This window comes from Hypomesus transpacificus, unplaced genomic scaffold, assembly GCF_021917145.1.
Source record: "Hypomesus transpacificus isolate Combined female unplaced genomic scaffold, fHypTra1 scaffold_30, whole genome shotgun sequence".
Taxonomy (NCBI): Eukaryota; Metazoa; Chordata; class Actinopteri; order Osmeriformes; family Osmeridae; genus Hypomesus; species Hypomesus transpacificus.
The window spans coordinates 1,377,302-1,398,156 of record NW_025813826.1 but is presented as its reverse complement, the minus strand read 5'-3'; the positions used below and the strand labels follow the sequence as shown (position 1 = coordinate 1,398,156).

General features: G+C 42.0%; 1 protein-coding gene across 1 annotated transcript; it reads right to left on the bottom strand.

The window, feature by feature from the left end:
- Positions 1–16,471: 16,471 nt before the first annotated feature.
- On the bottom strand, positions 16,472–19,114 carry LOC124463607 (proliferating cell nuclear antigen). The gene is made up of 6 exons (XM_047015385.1): positions 18,672–19,114; positions 17,831–17,928; positions 17,674–17,741; positions 17,359–17,553; positions 17,094–17,217; positions 16,472–17,013 (listed from the first exon to the last, which is right to left on the bottom strand). Exons 1-6 carry the CDS (start codon positions 18,890–18,892, stop codon positions 16,937–16,939), a joined length of 783 nt encoding a protein of 260 aa, XP_046871341.1. The 5' UTR covers positions 18,893–19,114; the 3' UTR covers positions 16,472–16,936.
- Between the last annotated feature and the right edge of the window lie 1,741 nt (positions 19,115–20,855).

Sequence of the window (20,855 nt, the reverse complement as noted above, 5' to 3'; positions counted from 1 at the left end):
AAGAAGACCAAAGAAGAAGAGCCATGGAACATTTGCATGCCTTTGTCTTAACAAATGACTGTAAAGAGTGGGGCTGCATAAATAGCTAGCTAGCACAACATGCTAGCGGACAAACTTTGTAGCACAATGGCGTGTGATGTTTTTGTCTCCTTGTGGGCCAACCGCAAGCAATAAGCTTTCTTAAACCGACTGACCGTGTGCAATGCTTGATAGATTAATATTTCTGACAAGCACTCACTGCAGGTTTATTTAGGGGCAGCTAAGGGATATATGAGGAATGGATTGGCGGCTTCCACCCTTCGGTCCTACGATTTCGCTTGGAGATCATATGCTATGTTTTGCTCTTCTCTCTCTGTTCCCCTGTTTCCCTTGTATGTTAATGTTGAATGTGCTTTTGTTTTGTCACTGCACGGATGTTCGCCATTTCCAGCCGTGCTATATTAAAGGTCTGGTCGCGGGCATCCAATTTAATGCCAGATGCCTGGATCATTCGTTTCCCAGCCTCTTGTCCAACCCCGCTATCAAATTGCTGTTCAAAAGAATAGGCAAAGCGTTTCCCCCTAAAATGGACGACAGTTCACTCTATCCGTTCTGCATGCCATGCTTTCGGTGCTCAGACGTGGTTGTTTCTCCCGCTACATCGATTCCCTTTTAGATTGTTCGTTCCTACTGGCTTTCTACGGGTTTCTTCGTTGCGGGGAATTCACCACTCGGGCGAGTGCGTTCAATCCCACCTCAGACGTTTGCTTTTCTGATTTGATGTTTCACCCTGAATTCTTCAATCTTTTTCTTAGACACTCTAGATCCGGAGGCTCTTGATCCATGGTCATTGCTCGCACGGGGGGTCCTTTCTGTCCTTTCTCTTCCATGCTTAGGTATGTCAAGATGAGGGCTTCCTCAGATCCGCTCTCCCCTCCCTTCTTAACCCCTACCAATAAACCTATGTCTCAGTCCTGGTTCAGTCACCACTTAGCGCAGGTAGTGGCCAAGTGCAACCTACCCCCTGGACGGTATTCAGGCCATTCGTTCAGGATAGGTGCTGCCACGTCCGCTGCAGTCCAAGGGTTGTCCACTGCGACTTTGCAACAGCTGGGGCGTTGGTCTTCCTCTGCATATTCGTCCTACGTCCGTCCGGATGCTGCTTCCATCATCAAGGCCCAAAGATCTCTACGGCCTTGATGGCTCTCGGTGAGTGTTTGCAAATAACTGGTGGTCGGTGGTGTTTCGTTCTCGCACCAACTGTGTGTTCTACGAGGCTTCTCCCTGTAGCCTTGCAGGCTCCCTACGCACACAAGGACGTCGGTCCTCCAGCCGTCACAGGCTGTTCTCATACACCTAGGGCGTCGGCCCTCTAGCCCACATAGGTCATGTACGCGGGGATGCTGGTCCCCCAGCCGGCACAGGCTGTTCACATAGACTCAAGGGCATCGGCCCTATAGCCCACATAGGTCACGTACGCGGGGACGTCGGTCCTCCAGCCGGCACAGGCTGTTCACATAGTCTCAAGGGCTCTGGCCCTCTAGCCGACAAAGCCGTCTACTATCACCTACATACTCGAGGGCGTCGGGCCTCAGCCGGCACAGGCTATATCATGAGGGTGTCGGCCCTATCGCTAAAACACACTTTCCGACACAAGGGCATCGGTCCTGTGGCTGACGGGCCATGGCAGCTCGGCTGGCTGCTGCCTAACTTGCCTCGTCTGGTTTTGACTGTACGGAACAGTTTGACTGATCTGTTCTTGCCTTGCTTTCTCCCTCTGGATCCGGCCCAGGTTTTGTATACTTAGTACCTCATGTAGATCCCTTGAATGTGTTTTGTGTGCTTATTCTTCAGAGGGTCATTGGTTATCCCGTTGGTGAGTACGTTTTATGATTCTACTTCTCACCCCTTTTCTCTTTTGGGGATTCTTCTCGGATTTCGGGCAGGCGCCCTCTGAGCTATGATTCCCCTCGGGGTCTAAGCTCCAAAACATTGTTGTACATTCACCATTCTGTTATAAACATCACTCTCCTCTTACCTGGTCTCTCCTGATTGAAATGAAGCGTAGCGCAAGTTCAGTCAGACAAGACCTCTCCCTGCGCTCGGGCAACATCAACTATGTTTCAGTACTAACTCCACCCACTACGAACGCTCTTCTTCCCTCTTTCCTATATGGGGCTGTCATACGGGTCGGTTCGACTATCGCTCTCGTCTATCAATCAACGCTGTCAAAATCACATGATCATGCCTTTAAATAAGATTCTCTCCCCGTGTAGTTCCTCCAGGCAATCAAGTGCGCGACCCTCCACCTCCCGGTCGCCACCCTGTTCCTGTCTCCGTCTTCGACTCGTTGGTCGTCGGCTGCCGCCACCAGTGTCTGGACTCCGTGGGGGATTCTTCTCGGATTTCGGGCAGGCGTCCTCTGAGCTGTGATTCCCCTAGGGGTCTAAGCTCCAAAACATTGTTGTACATTCACCATTCTGTAATAAACATCACTCTCCTCTTACCTGGTCTCTCCTGATTGAAATTAGTCTATGTGTGGGAAACACTAACATGAACAAACACAAAGGTAAAAAAACCTCAAACTTCAAATAACTTTGTAGAATAGAACACGTCAGTATGAGCGTGGCCCCTTACTTTCTAAACTTGTATTTTATGGGGAGCTGCTCTGAGTGAACTTTGATATTTTCCCCAAGAAGTTTTTGCATAATTGCCTAAAGTGTCATCTTCTCTAAATACGGGAAGTGATCCAATGTCGTCCCTGTCAGTGGCAATGACACTTTCTGCAATCATGGCAGTCAAAGCTATCATATTTCTGTCGACATTTAAATTTCGGCAGCTGAGGGTCAAGCTCTTGAGGCCTGTACTACGAATCAAGATTTGGTGTTAGCGAGGTAACTTCAGGTTCAACCCAGGGTTTTCTGTATCACAACGGTGGATCACTTGTTACCAGGGTAGATCGCCATGGTAACACATGCTGAATGCCTAACCTGGTCGGCGAGCAGGTTAAGCAACAAAGCATAGCCTAGAAATCAGTTGACTGTAACAAATATCCATGAGGACTGCTCCTGGTAGCCTAAAGCATTCCAACAGGTAGCCTACTCGTCGCTCTCTGCAAATAAATCGGTATGGTCAAGGAAGATGTGTTCCCTCCTCAAGTAACGATCTGCAACATTTTGCAGCAGCAATAAATACGCCATTGTGTGGTGTAGTCCTAGTGTACGGAATAAGCCTACTTTGGGCCTATAAATACAGTGATAAGTCACTCATTATTTGATGGCAAAGTTCCCTGTTACATAACATAATTGATTTGAATTGAAGGCAAAGCAAGGCTAGTTTACAGTTTTTTACAATCGTTATGACAATCTTTTCAATACATCTAACAAGTTTCCTTGTTACTTGTTACTCTTACGCTTAATGCACCAACACACCTACCACACACAATTGGCAAAACTGTTAATTTCATGCTCAAAATCACACATTGTAAACTAAACTCAAACACTCATTTTCATAACACAAAAATACACTAACAATACACTATGTCTACCAAAACACTAACACACGTTTACGTTCAACAGGAACATTTACTGTAATCAATGATAGCACATGTCATAACAAACACTAACATCAGAAGAAATTACAGAAACTGCATTCTATTATACAGTATATGCGTCAGGTCTCACAGTATATGGATTATAGATTGTGTTTTGCAATGCAGTTTCTTTTGAAGCCTCTTAACATTTTTGTTTTGTTGGGTTTAGTAAATGCATGCATTTAGTTTCTTTTGTTGCAGAAATTCAGAACAAAAAAGGAATGACCCATGTCAGATTAGCTTTATAGAATGTACGGTTACTGTATTGAAAAAAAGAAGACAGAAACATAATTGCTGCAGTAAAGGCTTCAGTTGCAACAGGACATTACTGCAAGAAATATGCAATTTAGCTGCCATTTACCATTAATATTTCATCAGTTACCCTCGCTCTGGCCCTTCTCTGAGCAACACCACACATTCTAACTCCTCTCCCTTGCCCCACTCCTCTCCCTTGTCCTGGTACTTATTATCCTCTCCCTCGTGCAGGCATTACATATTATTTATTTCTTTGTGTTTCTCTGTAAGATTAGCCCAAAGAGGTCCTCTTACTGAATATACCTTATGGTCATGCGATTGAAAGAACCTCAACACCTGAGTGTTTCCCAGTTGGGAATCAGCTGTGATTTACAGTATTTGCATTACTTCAACCAGCTGTTTCTCAGTAGCAATGGAATAAAATACAGGGGATATGTTTGTGTTTCAATTTACAATATGAAAAGCTGTTCACTTTGGCTTTAGCCATTAAGTTAGGTTTTGAACATAACATGTTCCGACATACAGTGTGAAAGCATTGGTATATTGGGCAGTAAAAATCAATTGTTTTGTTCTTGGTTGAGCTTGTGTGTAAAAGAAGTTCAAGCATTTAAGATGCAGTGCCCTCCAAAAGTATTGGAACAGTGAGGCCAATTCCTTTATTTTTGCTGTAGACTGAAAACATTTGGGCTTGACATCAAACGATGAATGTGAAACCAGAGATCAACGTTTCAGCTTTTATTTCCAGGTATTTACATCAGGATCTGATGCACAAATTAGAAAATATCACCTTTTTGTTCGAACCCACCCATTTGTCACGTGAACAAAAGTATTGGAACATGTGACTGACAGGTGTGTTTTGTTGCCCAGGTGTGTCCTATTACATACATTATTCAATCAATAAATACCACTGAATGTCTACACTCAGGTTCAGATTGGGTAAGATAGGTTTTGTCTATGCAGACTGTATTCAGAGGTGAAAACAACATGAAAACCAGAGCGCTGTCTTTGGGTGAAAAACAAGCAATTGTGAGTCTTAGAGAAGATGGAAAATCAATCAGAGCCATTGCAGAAACATTGGCCATAGCCAGTACAACCATTTGGAATGTCCTGAAGAAGAAGAAAACTACTGGTGTACTAAGTAACAGACGTCGAACAGGTAGACCAAGGAAAACATCAGCAGTTGATGACAGAAACATTGTGAGAGCTGTAAAGAAAGACCCTAAAACAACTGTTAGTGAGATCAGCAACAACCTCCAGATGGCAGGAGTGAAGGTATCACTATCTACTGTTCGCAGAAGACTTCATGAACAAAAGTACAAGGGCTACACCAGAAGATGCAAACCACTCATTAGCAAGAAGAATAGGAAGGCCAGGCTGGAATTTGCCAAAAAGTACAGAGATGAACCTCAAAAATTCTGGGACAAAGTTTTATGGACTGATGAGACAAAGATTAACTTTTACCAAAGTGATGGAAAGGCTAAAGTTTGGAGAAAGAAAGGAACTGCTCATGATCCCAAACACACAAGCTCATCTGTGAAACACGGTGGAGGTAATGTCATGGCTTGGGCTTGCATGGCTTCTTCTGGGACGGGCTCATTAATCTTCATTGAGGATGTAACACATGATGGCAGCAGCAAAATGAACTCGGAAGTCTACAGAAACATTTTGTCTGCCAATTTAAGGAAAGATGCAACCAAACTGATTGGCAGAGCCTTCATCATGCAGCAAGATAACGACCCAAAACACACTGCCAAAACAACAAAGGAGTTCATCAGGGGCAAGAAATGGAAGGTATTAGACTGGCCAAGTCAATCTCCAGACTTAAACCCTATAGAGCATGCATTTTACCTGCTTAAGAGGAGACTGAAGGGAGGAACCCCACAAAACAAACAACAACTGAAAGAGGCTGCAGTGAAAGCCTGGGAAAGCATCAAAAAGGAAGAATGCAAAAGTTTGGTGACGTCAATGGGTCACAGACTTGCTGCAGTTATTGAAAGCAAAGGATTTGCAACTAAATATTAAGTCTTATTCACTTAAATATGTTTTAAGTATATCTGTTCCAATACTTTTGCTCACATGACAAATGGGTGGATTCAAACAAAATGTGATATTTTCTTAGTTGTGCATCAGATCCTGATGTAAATACCTGGAAATAAAAGCTGAAACGTTGATCTCTGGTCTCACGTTCATTATTTGATGTCAAGCCCAAATGTTTTCAGTCTACAGCAAAAATAAAGGAATTCGCCTCACTGTTCCAATACTTTTGGAGGGCACTGTATGTGTTTATGGATTTTGTGTCAAAGCAACAAGAAATGTGTTAATTGTATAGCCAACACAGACGGATGTTGTGTTAACTGTGTCAAGAGTTTAGGAAACTTGTTAAAAGCATTGAAAACATTATCATAGCGATTGTAAAATACTGTTTTTATATAGGCCTAGCACAATTCATAGACAATGGAAATTCCAAGTGCTTTACAAATGAGCAGACGTGTAAGTTTAGTGTGTATTTATTAAAACAAAACTAAAATATTGTACAATTATGAAAATAGTTAGTTGGAAAATTATAAAGGAGAGAAATATTCAATTTTAAATTAGAACGGATGAAAAAGGTATAACACCTTATTTTGCGCAAACATGTAAGCTTTCAATTGTGCGTAAGAGTGCTCTTGGGTGCTCTTGTCAATTCTGTTCTTACCTAAGAACAAATCCCATATAAGAAAACATTGGTGAATGCCAGAATCTTTGTGAAAACTGCGTAAGTGGGGACAAATGTGTTCGTAAGAACATTTGGTGAATGAGGCCCAATGATTTTGGAGAGTGATCGGAAATTAGGATATTATGATATGAGGTTGATATGCAGATTTTCTATACATATGTGAGGTTGTCTCTTGCTGTGGTTAAGAGGTCACGCAGTGAGCCTCTGACAATTCACATATAGATTGGAGAATGTGCACTTTAACCTACGGAAAGAGCAACATGCAGAAAATAGTACAAACGATGAGTGATGACCACATCACTTGGGTGTTGTTATCGTGTGCATTAAGTCATGGAATGTGTACTGTTTAAGGACATGTTTTGGTGGTTACTATATTTGTACTGTCCAACTCATGTATATAATGTCCATCTGAGAGAAATGTTTCTCACTCATGCTAGCCACTCTGTTGTGGACTGGTGGCATGATCCGACGTCAATGCTAATAAATTAAGCCAACCCTTTTCTAATCGTTGTGCCTCTGTCCGGTCTACCTGTTAAGAAATGTCATCCTTACAGAGGTGGGGATAACATTTGAAATCAAGTTTGAGTCAAGCAAAAAATAATCGATTCTAGAGAAAGATTTGTGTCTGTGAGAAAAAAGAATAATCCCTGTGTGGTGTACTCAAGCCTCCATATATCAACTAGATATACTAGATAGACTGGATAACATTAGATTATTCAAGGTTATGGAGGCAGCAGAAGGCACCAGGTTTGTTTGGGATGATCTATCCATAAAATTGTCAAGCACAGAATTGAAGTCACCACTTATGATCACATGTGTATCTGAGAGACTGGGCAGTAAATTGAAGACCTTACGGAAAAAATCTGGGTCATCAGAGTTGGGGTTAAACACAATCTTTCAATATCATAACCCCCCAACAGGGGGGCAACAGCGCCACCTAGAATCCCACATTCTGGGCCAAAAGTCCAAGTTCAGATGTCCATATTTCACACCAGGAACTGTTAAGGAAGAATTTGAGTGGCACTGTGTAGATCTGAATAGTCAAGGGATATGGTTTCAATACAATTTATTTAGACTATACAATTACATATGATTAAACAAAGCTTTGCTGATCGTTCGTAAGAGTGATAGAGAACTATCACACATGCAATGCCTTATTTAAACTTTAGATCAAATGGCATTCTATAAGGTCAATCAATCAATGTAGCAAACTCTGTGATTGGCTAACTCAACTTGGTGACAGCTTGAAACAATACATCTCCAGTGTGTCCCAAAGTTCTTTGATGTCACAGCTCTCTCCAGAGCAGTAGATAATAAAGCCACAGGGGTTGACCAATCAAATGGTCAACTGTCCTTTGTGTGACCATCTTCAAACAATACTTTCAATTAACACAAATAATGAAACAGGACACAGTCCTTCTAGCCAAAGTTCAGAGCAACTGTCTCATTGACCCCTTACAGTAACCAGAGGACAGAAGGCCATATAAGATGCTTCACCCATCCCCCAGGGCAAGCTGCCCACAGAGCCATCAGCACCTCACATTCCTTTGAACTCTACTTAATTATCTTCCCTTCCTGTCTCTTACCAATGAACATAGAAGATTATAGATTTCATACACATACATCTATGCATATGACCAAAATTGAACAAACAGAAGAGAAAGTAGAGCATCCAGACTGGCATTGTTTTACTCTCCGGATCAATACCTTTCCAATTATGTATTTGGTGTAGTCGTATGACAACATTTACATTTTTACCCTGCTGGACTAGACCATATGCACATTTAACAGACAAAAGAAAAGGTCAAATGCATAAAATTTGATTTTGTGTACATAGTGGCTAAATTCTTTAAATACACTTTTTTTTTTTACTTACTTTTATTGTTAAGGATTCAACCTGGGACTAAATACAACTCCCTGTCTGGGATTTTGTATTTAGACCAATATTGATACTCTTCACATAATGTCGGAACCACTTTCGAAGATGATGATGTGAAATATTGCTAAGTGAAGGTTACATATAAAGACAGTTAAATATTCACTTTTCGAGTATTGATAATTTATGGCTTGTATGTATATTTTAATTGATAACAAAGATGTTTAAAGTAACGAGTTTAAAAAGAAAACTGAATTTCCCAAATTGCGGCCAAAAAGTTTGAACGATAATAGGCACCAAATTTGTAGTTCCGTTTGTTCACTTTGGTTGTAGCGCAGATGATATTAAGTTATTAAATATGAAATTACTTTAAAAACTTGTATAAATCACACATGTTTATTGTCCCTAAATGTGAATTAATAATTGATGAGTTATACAGCCTACCTACCTGCTATAACTTTTATGATATCAAGGCAAGATGTCATCGTTCCGTACTCACACAAGAAGCGTTGTTGGAGTAGCCCGCTATTAGATACAGTGGACCTTCAATGACTAATGGATCCCCATCATGGTAAAAAATATTTTGTATTGCTAATAGGCCCTTACCTACATAAATTGTAAATTTCTTGCCAAAACAGAAGAATACTGAATGGAAATGAATTACTATTTAAAGTTGATAATAATAAATATTTACTTTTCAAACGTATTCCAAATAACACAAATAAATGAGGGTGATGGTTAGGTGGTGGAGGTGGAGCTGTAGAGAAAAAGTAGCTGAGGGGACCTAAATCAACATCTCTACAATTATTGTTGGTATCTATTCTTGGGTCTGTACCGATGAAGGGTCTGTCCACTCGCTGTCGGAGGCCTCGCTTTAGGTGTTCTTGGTTTTGTCCTTGTCATCTGTGCTTCTCTCTGACTATCTGGCTGCTGGCATCCAGGGCTTGTCTTCCAGAGGGCGCTCTAAAGGGGCCCCTCTCTCTCTCCCTGTCCTCAACACAAACACACATACACAGATAATCAAAACAAATGCATTATTTCACATACACATGGTCTCTCTTGTACACAAATACTTCTAATCACAATCCGACCATACTAGCTCTCGCTCACTCTCTCTCTCTCTGTCTCTCTCTCTCTCACACACACACACACACACACACACCTATACACTCTGCTTTCTGATGCTCTTGTTGAAGTGAGCATATGCAGGGGTGAGAGTCTTGTTGCACTGGGATGCATGCGCCTCCTGATGGTCCTTGGTTACCTTGCCCAACCTGCCAGGGTGGCTGGGTAATGGTGGATGGGTAGAGGGAGTTTACTTTATGTTAAACCAACACAGTCTGTTGGGTAATAGGAACAACAGTATCATTTGTAAGTGTAGTTTGTGCATAGAGTATTATTATGGTGAATTATTTAACATTGGGATACATTAAATTAAAAAACAAAACCATTATGGGAATGCAGTCCCAGCGAAGTGTTAGTGTCATTAAATAAAACTGTAGTTGTATATATAGTTTATTAGTTTACCTCCTGGATTCTGGGCATGGGTTAGTGGTAGGAGGCTGGGCCCAGCGCTGGATGTAGAGCATGAGGTTGGGACGAGCGCTGCATGCAGAGCAGGGGTTAGTGGAAGAAGGCTGGGACCAGTGCTGGATGCAAAGCAAGAGGTAGGGCTAGGAGGCTGGGACCAGTGCTGGATGCAGAGCAGGAGGTTGGGACCAGCGCTGGATGCAGAGCAGGGGTTAGTGGAAGAAAGCTGGGACCAGCGCTGGATAGAGAGCAGGAGGTTGGGACCAGTGCTGGATGCAGAGCAGGAGGTAGTAGAAGGAGGCTGGGACCAGTGCTGGATGCAGAGCAGGATGTAGGGCTAGGAGGTTGGGACCAGCACTGGATGCAGAGCAGGGGTTAGTGGAAGGAGGCTGGGACCAGCGCTGGATGCAGAGCAGCAGGTTGGGACCAGTGCGGGATGCAGAGCAGGGGTTGGTAGAAGGAGGCTGGGACCAGCACTGGATGCAGACCAGGGGTTAGTGGAAGGGGGCTGGGACCAGCGCTGGAAGCAGAACAGGGGTTAGTGGAAGGAGGCTGGGACCAGCGCTGGATGCAGAGCAGGAGGTTGGGACCAGTGCTGGATGCAGAACAGGGGTTAGTAGAAAGAGGCTGGGTTCAGTGCTGGATGCAGACCAGGGGTTAGTGGAAGGAGGCTGGGCCCAGCGCTGGATGCAGAGCAGGAGGTTGGGACCAGTGCTGGATGCAGAGCAGGGGTTATTGGAAGGAGGCTGGGACCAGCGCTGGAAGCAGAGCAGGGGTTAGTGGAAGGAGGCTGGGACCAGCGCTAGATGTAAAGCAGGAGGTAGGGCTAGGAGGCTGGGACCAGCGCTGGATGCAGAGCAGGAGGTTGGGAACAGTGCTGGATGCAGAGCAGGGGTTAGTGGAAGGATGCTGGGACCAGCGCTGGAATCAGAGCAGGGGTTAGTGGAAGGAGGCTGGGACCAGCGCTGGATGCAAAGCAGGAGGTAGGGCTAGGAGGCTGGGACCAGCGCTGGATGATATAACGAGGGTCCTACAACCGCGGTCCTGAAACTGCGGTGCTGAAACTGCGGTCCTGAATCTGCATCTCTCTGGCTCTCCAGCTCTGCAGGTTCATACTATTGAAAAACGTGGCATAGTCACGTAGATTCTTTTTCGTGAATGGGATCACAACATGAAACGGGCGATTGTAATCTACTGCCCTTCTGCTTATTTAAGGTCCAGGGTGGCTCATTATTAACACACATGGCTTAGCATATCATTAGACAAATCGAGTAATTACAACCTTGTAAACTACTGGTAGGACAGGAAGTGCCCTACAACTTGATTCAGATAGGTGATTGTTGTGTGATTTTCTGCAAATAAATCGACTGATTCATACTGTATCTGGTGTGATTCAACTGAATGGGTCGTTTTCCAGCTCTGCAGAAGCCTATTAACGACCATTCATTTGAACATGGGCGTCGCCGCAATGTAACTTGGGGGGGGTCACGTCCCCCACACTATAAAAAAAAAGTAGTTTGGACCCCCCCACATTTGCAATAAAAATATTAGTGCATGACTGGTCTACTAGTCCAGCGATCTTTCCATTGCTTCTCAATCAAATCTGTGTCACTTTATCAGTAGGGAGAATACCAGGGGTGGGCCAGATCATTTTTGCTGTGGGGGTGCTGGATCATTGATAGGGGGAGCTGCGCAATCATATATATATATATATATTATCAGGACCAGAGTGGGACCCATTTTCAGCCCGGGAGTGTAATGGCCAAAACCAGCCCATCCCCACCAGGATGCCTGACATACGGGCATATGTTGAACATTCGGGGCTTAACCCGAGTCAAGGTTTTTATGTGAACTGAAATCGGAATTTCACGTTAATGCGAGTGCGATATTTTTTTGCATTAAGTTCAGTGCAAAATCATTTAATTCATCTTAATGTAATATAAAGATTACGTTGGACTTATATTGCTATATTTTCCCAAAATTACAACTCAAATGTTTACCTGAACGATTCAGGGCTTTTGAGAAACCATATTTTTCCCACCCTTGCAGAAACCTAGATTTATTAAGTGACAGATCTTTCTCTTTTTAACCTGGCTTTTTCGGTTCCTCCTGGAATATTTTTCCCATCCATTTTATTATTTTTGCATCAGCTTAATCTTGCTAACTCCCTCTACAACAATAAATGATGGTTTAGGGTTGTCTCCATGAAAACAACATACACGCACTTATGTTTGAGAAAGAGAGCATGCATGATGTATGCGTCTAATCATGCGCTTATTTAGATTAAAAACCTAGTGTAGTCTATTAGCTTACTTATCAGACAATCACTTAAGAAACTTTCACACACTAACTTAAGAAACTTAACACATATTGTTTCATTCGATGTGTGAAAAAACAAAGAGAAAGCAGGTTATCTGCCGGCCAAATTTATGAGCGGGCAGAGCGCCCCACCGGGAATTCTCCCAATTCTCTCGATGGCCACTCCGGGCCTGAGTACTATTACTAAATGAGCAATATTTTCGGGCATGCTATCGGGGTGCTTTGGTCTTTCTTCGTAAGTCAGAGTTGTCCAAGTTTTCCCTTCAGTGGCTAAAGCACCCTTATGAGACATTCTCTGACATACCATTAGTTAAGTCACAAAGATCCTTCTGCAAACATTAAGATTATAGCTAGTTAGATAAGCAAGCTTTTTACCTACATCTAGCACTAGGCAATACCATACTTTATTTACCCATTACAAGTGGAACAGCATTTGTTGATTTCTTAATCTGGGTCTGAAATATGTTGTGCTTTTGGTCGTGTTCAGACCTAGGCCCCAATACGAGTAGCCTGGCTGCCACCCCAACTTCTCCCCGCCCACAATAAAAATTTGGTTGGGAAGTTGGGTCTGGAGGGTCTCGTATTGTAGCCTGACGTTGTCATACTCATAATTCTAGTCAGAATATGAGTCTGAGAACTCTCCGTTGGGCTTTGACTACGAGGCGTGTTTCAAACGAGCCTGGAAAACAAATGCCTCTTCGCTCAATTGGATAGATATACAACCAATCAGAGCAACAGAGTATGTTAAGCGCCGCATAGTTGTTGTCAACAGAACTAAACTGAGAGGCAGCTAAATCTTTACCGACTAAACTGCAAGCAGACTTTAAGTATGCTTGAAGAATGAATACAAACGATTTTTGCCGGTGTTGTAAAATTAATTTAAGGGTAGGGGGAGTACTTGTTCACACGGTCAACCTTTTTGAGCGAAACAATAAAGGGCAATGCATACGAACAAGTTCTCCGTTTAGGATTACAACTCCACAAAAGAAAAGGAGAAACCACAATGGCCACTGGGTTTTCATTGTGTCCCATCTTCTTCGCAACCATCGGGGCCAGCTGATAAATTAAACTTTTACCGAATCCCGTAGGAAGGACGGCAAAAACATATTTTCCATCGACAAATGCCTTGATTGCGTCTCTGTTCCTCTTTCAAAATTAATGTGCTGTCGATGTCTTCTAAAACAGGCTCGATGGCAGAATCATAACATCCCAGATCTCCAGCGGTAGCCATGTTTGTTCAAAACTAATTTAGCTTAAGCGCTCTTTTGTGTCTTGGGTGATTACGTTACTGTTGATCATCTGTCCATCATCGTATAAAGCCCGCCCTGGCAATTTCATTGGTTCGCCCAGATTCTGGTTTTCTGTAGTTGGTCCCCAATACGAGACCCTCCAGACCCAACTTCCCGACCAAATTTTTTTGGGGCGGGGAGAAGTTGGGCTGGCAGCCAGGCTACTCGTATTGGGGAACAACTACAGAAAACCAGAATCTGGGCGTACCATTGAAATTGCCAGGGTGGGCTTTATACGATGATGGACAGATGATCAACAGTAACGTAATCAACAACGTCACAAAAGAGCGCTTGGGTTGAATTCGTTTTCAACAAACAACATATTACGTTGCTCTGATTGGTTGTAAGTCTATCCAATTGAGCGAAGAAGCATTTGTTTTACGAGTTCGGTTGAAACACGCCCCGTAGTCACAGCCCAACGGAGAGTTTTCAGACTCACATTCTGACTAGAATTATGAGTATGACAACGTCAGGCTACAATACGAGACCCTCCAGACCCAACTTCCCGACCAATTTATTTTGTGGGCGGGGAGAAGTTGGGCTGGCAGCCAGGCTAACCGTGACCTAATCAATGACTGAAAAAAAAAAAAAAAAAAAATGTATTTCAGAATTGTCTCCCAAATTAAACAAGGTTGCTAAACTTGTAATTTTGGCAATTGAATGTTACTCTGTAACACAGTGGCGATTTTAGACCCTTTTTACTTCATCTCAGCACACCTAGAAATAATAATATTTATTTTATTTTATATATATATATCGTTTTTTATTTTATATATATATTGTTTATTGTCATTTGATGCTGGTAGTTCATGAAGAAAGGGACATCCTTAGTTTTTTTATTCTTTCAATATTTTGCATAATAATTGCATAAATGTATTAACTAAACTTAAATGCACCAGAATGCGGGAAATTGTATCTACATGAAATTCTGGGGGAGAAACCCCCAGACCGCCCGGCAAAATGCCCCCCCAACTCTCAAAATCCTGCTTACGCCCATGCATTTGAATCAGGTGTGTTGGAGCAGGGAAACATGTAAAACATGTAAAACATTTAGCGGATGTAAAAACAACCGCTAAATGTCGGCCCACAACACTTGGACCTCTTCTTTCCATGGTCAAAACAATGATAATACAGGGTCTGATTCAGTTTTCAGCTGTTATGGCAGCCACGAAGTTGGCTGGGCATCTCTATTAGCCTTAAATTAGTACCAGAGCCCTATTTTAGTACCGTTATAAAGCGGAAATGAGAATACGCGGATGGCCTATCGTGACTTCCGGAAGAGAGCAAATTCTAGACGGTTTAGCTGTCAGTGGATCCGGGACCCACTGGCAAGAACAGAGCCAGAGGTAAAAGCAGTAGATTGAAGTTAATCCACCATTTAGAGCAGGGGTGTCAAACATACGGCCCGCGGGCCGGAACCGGCCCCCAAGGAGGTTCGATCAGGCCCGCAGGATAATTTGAAAGTGGAAAAAATGCATAAAAGACATGGAATTAATATTTTTAAATCGCTGTAATTCATGGATTATCCGCTAAGGGGCGCACTCTTTCCATCAGAGTAGAAGACAAGCCGCATCACTGAGACAGACTGAAAACAGCAGACGGTATCAATTAATACCTTGGTCTCTACTAGGGATGGGCGAACGATGCCTTGTGAAGCTTTGGTGGTTTCTTCCGGATTGTGCCGGCCCAAAGAGCCGAACTATCGGCGCTTTGAAAATGAACAGCGTCATCTAGCAGCCGTTTAAACTGGCTGAATGAGGCGTAGTGGTTGTCTCCGACGGTAGACTACCCTACGTTATTCAATATTTAATTAAGGCTACATGTGTTCATTTTGATCTGATATTAGTGCTCACACATTAAAATGTTGTGATACATCCGTAGGCCTTTAGAATTATGTCATTTTCTCACAGTAAAAGTTAAAGAATATCGTACGAGATTCACTGGACTGGGGCGCGAACTTGGGATCCCAGATTCGCATTAACAATATGTAACCGTACAACGCTTTAACCAACTACACCACCGAAGAGATCATTACTTGTTAAAGCGGTTGGACGGACTTTATACGATATGGTCTTTATATCAATTAAACTAGATAACACAGAAGAAAGACATGATATTTTGGTTATTTATAGCAGAGTATGGTATAATTTTAATGGTCCGGCCCACTTGACATCTCCCTAGGCCGTATGTGGCCCACGATGCGAAATGAGTTTGACACCCCTGATTTAGAGGCTTTAACCCACCGCCTGATTTTTTATGGATGATAGATGTATTTTGTTGCAGCAATTACACCGTGGATAAATGAAAGTAAATAAATGCAAACAAATTAATACGTATAAATACATAGCCTTTATATATTTTATGTCATTTAATTTGTAATTTATAAATGTTATGTCAATTAAGCCTTAAATTATGTAATTGGTCGTTTATTTAAGCATTGTATTTTGTAATTATATCTATTCATGTATTTAAGCATTGAATTATTTATGTATATATTAATAGGGTTTCAAATAGAAATGTGTTAATAATAGGTTAATAAGTTTCAATGCATTTTTATGATAATCGTATGTCAATCAATTTACATTGTATTATCAGTGCTAAAAGTTAGTACTTGATCTTATTCAAGTGTCAACCAGACCTTTGCATAACCCCCCAGTGGGCCTTGGTCAATTTGTACCCTTTAATACCTCCTGACAGCTGGTCTGAGTGGTATGGGAGAATTATGGATGTGCACTCAAATATCTCTTGAAGAATGTTTGTAGGACTGTGTTGAGTTTGACACACAGAATTGAGGTCGTTCTGAAGGCAAAGGGTGTTCCAACCCAGGACTAACAAAATGTACCATATAATGACTGGTGGACAGTACACATGAATTTTCATGTGAACAGTAAGATTCATACCAGTACAGCACCACAGAAACAAATAGTTCTTTATTGGGCATTGAATTAATGAATACAAAAACAGGTGGTTTAATACCTTGTGACCACAACATATTTACAGGCATATATCTACAGAATAAAGTCAGAATGAATGTTTCCATAGAGATGGATGGAGGGATAGAACAGTATCTATACTACTGATGCAGTATGAAGTTAACCTGCCTATTGTTCTGCAGTGGTGGTAACAGGTGCTCAGAAAAGGCCAGGAGAAACAGACACCCACACAGTCGTGAGAGCTGGAGGCGAGAATTAAGTATTTAAAATGGTAGTAAGAGGCAGTCATATGACCATGTGTGGAAATTAATCTCTCACATGCTTTTCATAGCAGACACATCAAACATACAAAAACCTAAAGAAATGCCACTAACATTCATCTTGAGAAAAGACTGTACCCCTGCCCCCACCAATCAGAACCCCCTTTTGCTCTCTGTTGTAGTTTTCCTAAGACGCTTCCTCGTCGATCTTGGGAGCCAGGTAGTATTTGACGTGGCCCATGTCAGCAATCTTGTACTCCACCACTGAAAGAAGAGAGGACAGGTTAGACAGGCAGGGAGTGAGGGGCTAGAGACAGGAGAAGAGGCTCTGAAAGAGTACAGACCTAGAGGGATGTCTGCAGACATGCTGAGGATGACAGTCTTGGACAGAGGCGTGGCCTTGGTGAAGAAGTTCAGGTAGTTGAGAGCGAAGATAAGCTGGACCGGCTCATTCATCTCAATGCTGACCTGAGGGAAGACATAGATAACAGCGAAGACGAGATTACCTACAAGTTCTGCATTAACATTCTCACCCTCCACCAGAGCTGATGAAACATGAAGCTGGTACAATGAAGGCATTGTGTGCGTTTGTGTATGTGTAATACATACAGCCTCCTCCTCCTTGTCCACGTTGCTGGTCTGGGACAACTTAACGTTGCCCGTTCCCAGTTCTCCGGTGGCGGAGAACTTTACTCCGTCTTTGGCGCAGGAGATCATGACCGCGTCCCCAATCTGGGACAGGTCGCGGCATATACGAGCAAACTCCCCCGATGGCATTTTCACAACACAGCTGTACTCCTGTTCCTGAGGGGAGGGTTAGCATAGTACAGGACTGGACTTTCGGTGAAGCTCTAAAGTAGTGAACCTGGAATCTAAAACAGTGTTATAGCATATTTAACTAATTCAGGTTGAACTGTGACTTACTGGGATCCCCAGCTGCTCCACATCAAGGTCCATCAACTTCATCTCATAGTCTGAGACCTTCTCTTGGTCTGGGAGAGAGGTGCATTGAACATGATAAACCACTGTTGGTAGAGAGAGTATGCAGCTCCAAAGCTTAAGTTAGTGTGTGTGGACTTACTGAGTGTCTCAAACACAAGGGCCAGTGTGTCTGCGTTGTCTTCTGCTCTCAGGGTGATTGTGTCTTCATTCCCAGCACACTTCAGGATCTTTGACATGCTGGGGAAAAACAGACAACACTCCAGAAACAGCACAGGAAAAGACTGTATATTTGCAATGGTAAATAATTTGCAATAGTAAAAAATATTGTTAACCAATACTAGTCAATCTGATTGTGAACCAAGATAAAAGTATAATTCTCTATTTACATCAATTGTTATTTTTCCTACAAACCATGTTCAGATAGTCTTAACATGAAATGCTGGCTAATTAACAGTAAGAAGGAAAACCATCTACAAAAACGTGATCTCACCCATCTATGGGAAACTAGGGTGTTTCAATGTTAGTGTAAGAGTCTTGGCTCAATATCGTATCCCAACATTCAGACTCAGTGAATAATTCCCGCCAACTACAAACAGGGCGGTAAATTTGGCGCTCAAAGTACGTCACGTGAATGCAGGACTTACTGTTATTCCTGCCCACAAGTAACAACGTGTATAGCCCTTTATTATAAATTAAAAATTCAACACTTAACTATAATCATTTAAGATATGACCACATACATCCACTAAGGAGTAACTATTTTGGAAAATGCTCATGTACAGAAAGCTTCAGACGGCTCCAATTCTGGGACATATCCGGACATCTCGTACATAGAAAGGCAATAGAGTGGCGAAAACTCACACACATTTCAATGTGTCAACTATCCACAAAGATTTGATTATTGCCAGGTTTATCAAACAAATAACTGCAGCTAACGCTACGATTTAACACTTGGTCTGCCATCATGGCTAGTTAGGTACCTGGTCAGATTGACTCCCATGGCGAGGTTTCTGTCGCAGCGATATGAGTCAAAGCCATCGCTGCGAAGGGTGAGCTGGACGAGGGAAACGTGAGATGAGTCCATGCTCTGGAGCGAGATGCCGGACGAGCTGACGTCCCAACACGCCTCTGTGATTAAATCTTTCAGAGCCTCCAATACCTTCTTCAGGATAGAGCCCTGGACTAAACGAGCCTCAAACATGGTGATATGAGTTGTGTCGGTTCTAGAAGTTAATTGTAAAAAAGGCTAGAATGTCCTCACAATACGCGTCGCTTGTCTGTAGTTTGGTAGCTGGCTGGTACAAAAACCCTCTCCTAGTGAGTCAGCAAAGTGTGAAGGAAGTACTCCAATTTGGCAGAAATCGGACAGAATATCCTTCCTGTTCTGTTGAGGTTTGGACAGAATACTGAAAGCGCGCGCTCACGTGTTGCTTTAACGCCTTTACGTCTGTCGTCATATCCGCTTGCTAACGTACTCCTCCCAACATTCCAAATTAGACTTTACTGTTCCGTCTTGGCTCACATTTCATAAGTGGTCGAAATCTTAGACCGAAATCTTAGACCTACCAACATTTGTATATTGTTTGTATCTTATGAAAGACGTTTGTTCTTTAACTTTGTATAAGTTATTTGCAATAAATATATAAATATATACATATAGATAATTATTTTTCTTCAAAATGGAGGTGATGAAAGAGGATGAAATGATGCAAAATGAAAAATAGTATTAAATAATCAAGTGATTAAAATAATTTAAAAGCGATTTTATAAAAACTGTTGTGAAATGAAAACCTATGAAAACAAAGCCACGTCATTTCAAACTTTTTAATTTCACATCCATTTTAAACCCTATTACTATATTTTTCCATCAACATGCATTTCTATCACCTTTATTTCATCAAATAATTTGTGTTACTTCCTGATGGACAGGATGGACGGCAGCTCCGCCAACTGCAGACCTCTCTACTCAGGCCCCTCAGACCCAATTATCTATTTGTAAACATTGGGGATGCGTGCGCTTTATGGTTGCAGAAAACCACGCAGAGAGAAAGACAGTTAACCGACTCAATATATTACAGCCTACTTTATTCCGAATAGTTTAGTTTTAAAATGTACGCATACTACAACAGCTTTTCACCCAGTGCAACCCAGTGGCACTCCTATGCAACTAAATTAACCTAAGTAAATGGGATAAATCTCACACACCCACATGCTTTGCCCTGTCAATGGTCAAACGACAAAATGAAATGGCATAGCCTTCAGTGGCCAAAAATACAAAATTATCTGATCGACACTCCAAGTGTTTATACCTGGGATAAGTTAAAAGCTTACAAGTCTCTTGGTGCGTACAACTTGTCATGTGTGGTCATGGAAAAAAAACTAACGAAAAAGCTACTTGAGAATTTGAAGGTTATACTGTCAAACTGACTGAAGAACGAAATAACGACGTGAAATAATGAACATAGTGTGGCTCATTGGCTAGTCAATTCCCATGATGCATGGTGGTAAATAGTGTAAAAAATGGCTGATAAGTTTGCCTTTTGTTCGAAATACAAATGTAAATTCATGAATTTCGTTTTTTAAATGTGTCTGCTTAGAATGTTGCTTAGTGCTTTGTTGCGTGGTAATTGTCATTGTTGTGCTGGTTTACCAATGTAATCATGAGTTAAATGACTGTTACGTTTCATCAGAAGAGCTGGATTCTTAAAGAGTAGATGTTAATGCAGTAAGTAGCTTCTTTCAGAAATCTGCAGTGTGACTTTTTGAGGGCCCCCGTTCCCGCCATGTGACGCAAGATCTGAGGTGTCTGAGGGGCCCCTAAACATTTTTATTTATTAGTAAGTCAGAGTAAAATGATATTAATTAAGTTTACTTCTTGAGGTTCCTACATTAATTGAAAGTACACTTGAAAGTATTGCAAAGTATACTTTGAGGCTCTTTAGGAAGTATACTTAATGAACTGAAAGTGAACACAGTAACACAGGTTACTTTAGAGTATTCCAAGGTATGCTTTTAAGTACTTTAGGAAGTATACTTTATGAACTGAAAGTGCACTACACAGGTTACTTTAGAGTATTCCAAAGTATACTTTGAAGTACTTTAAGAAGTATACTTGATGAACTGAAAGTGCACTACACAGGCTACTTTACAGTATTCAAAAGTAA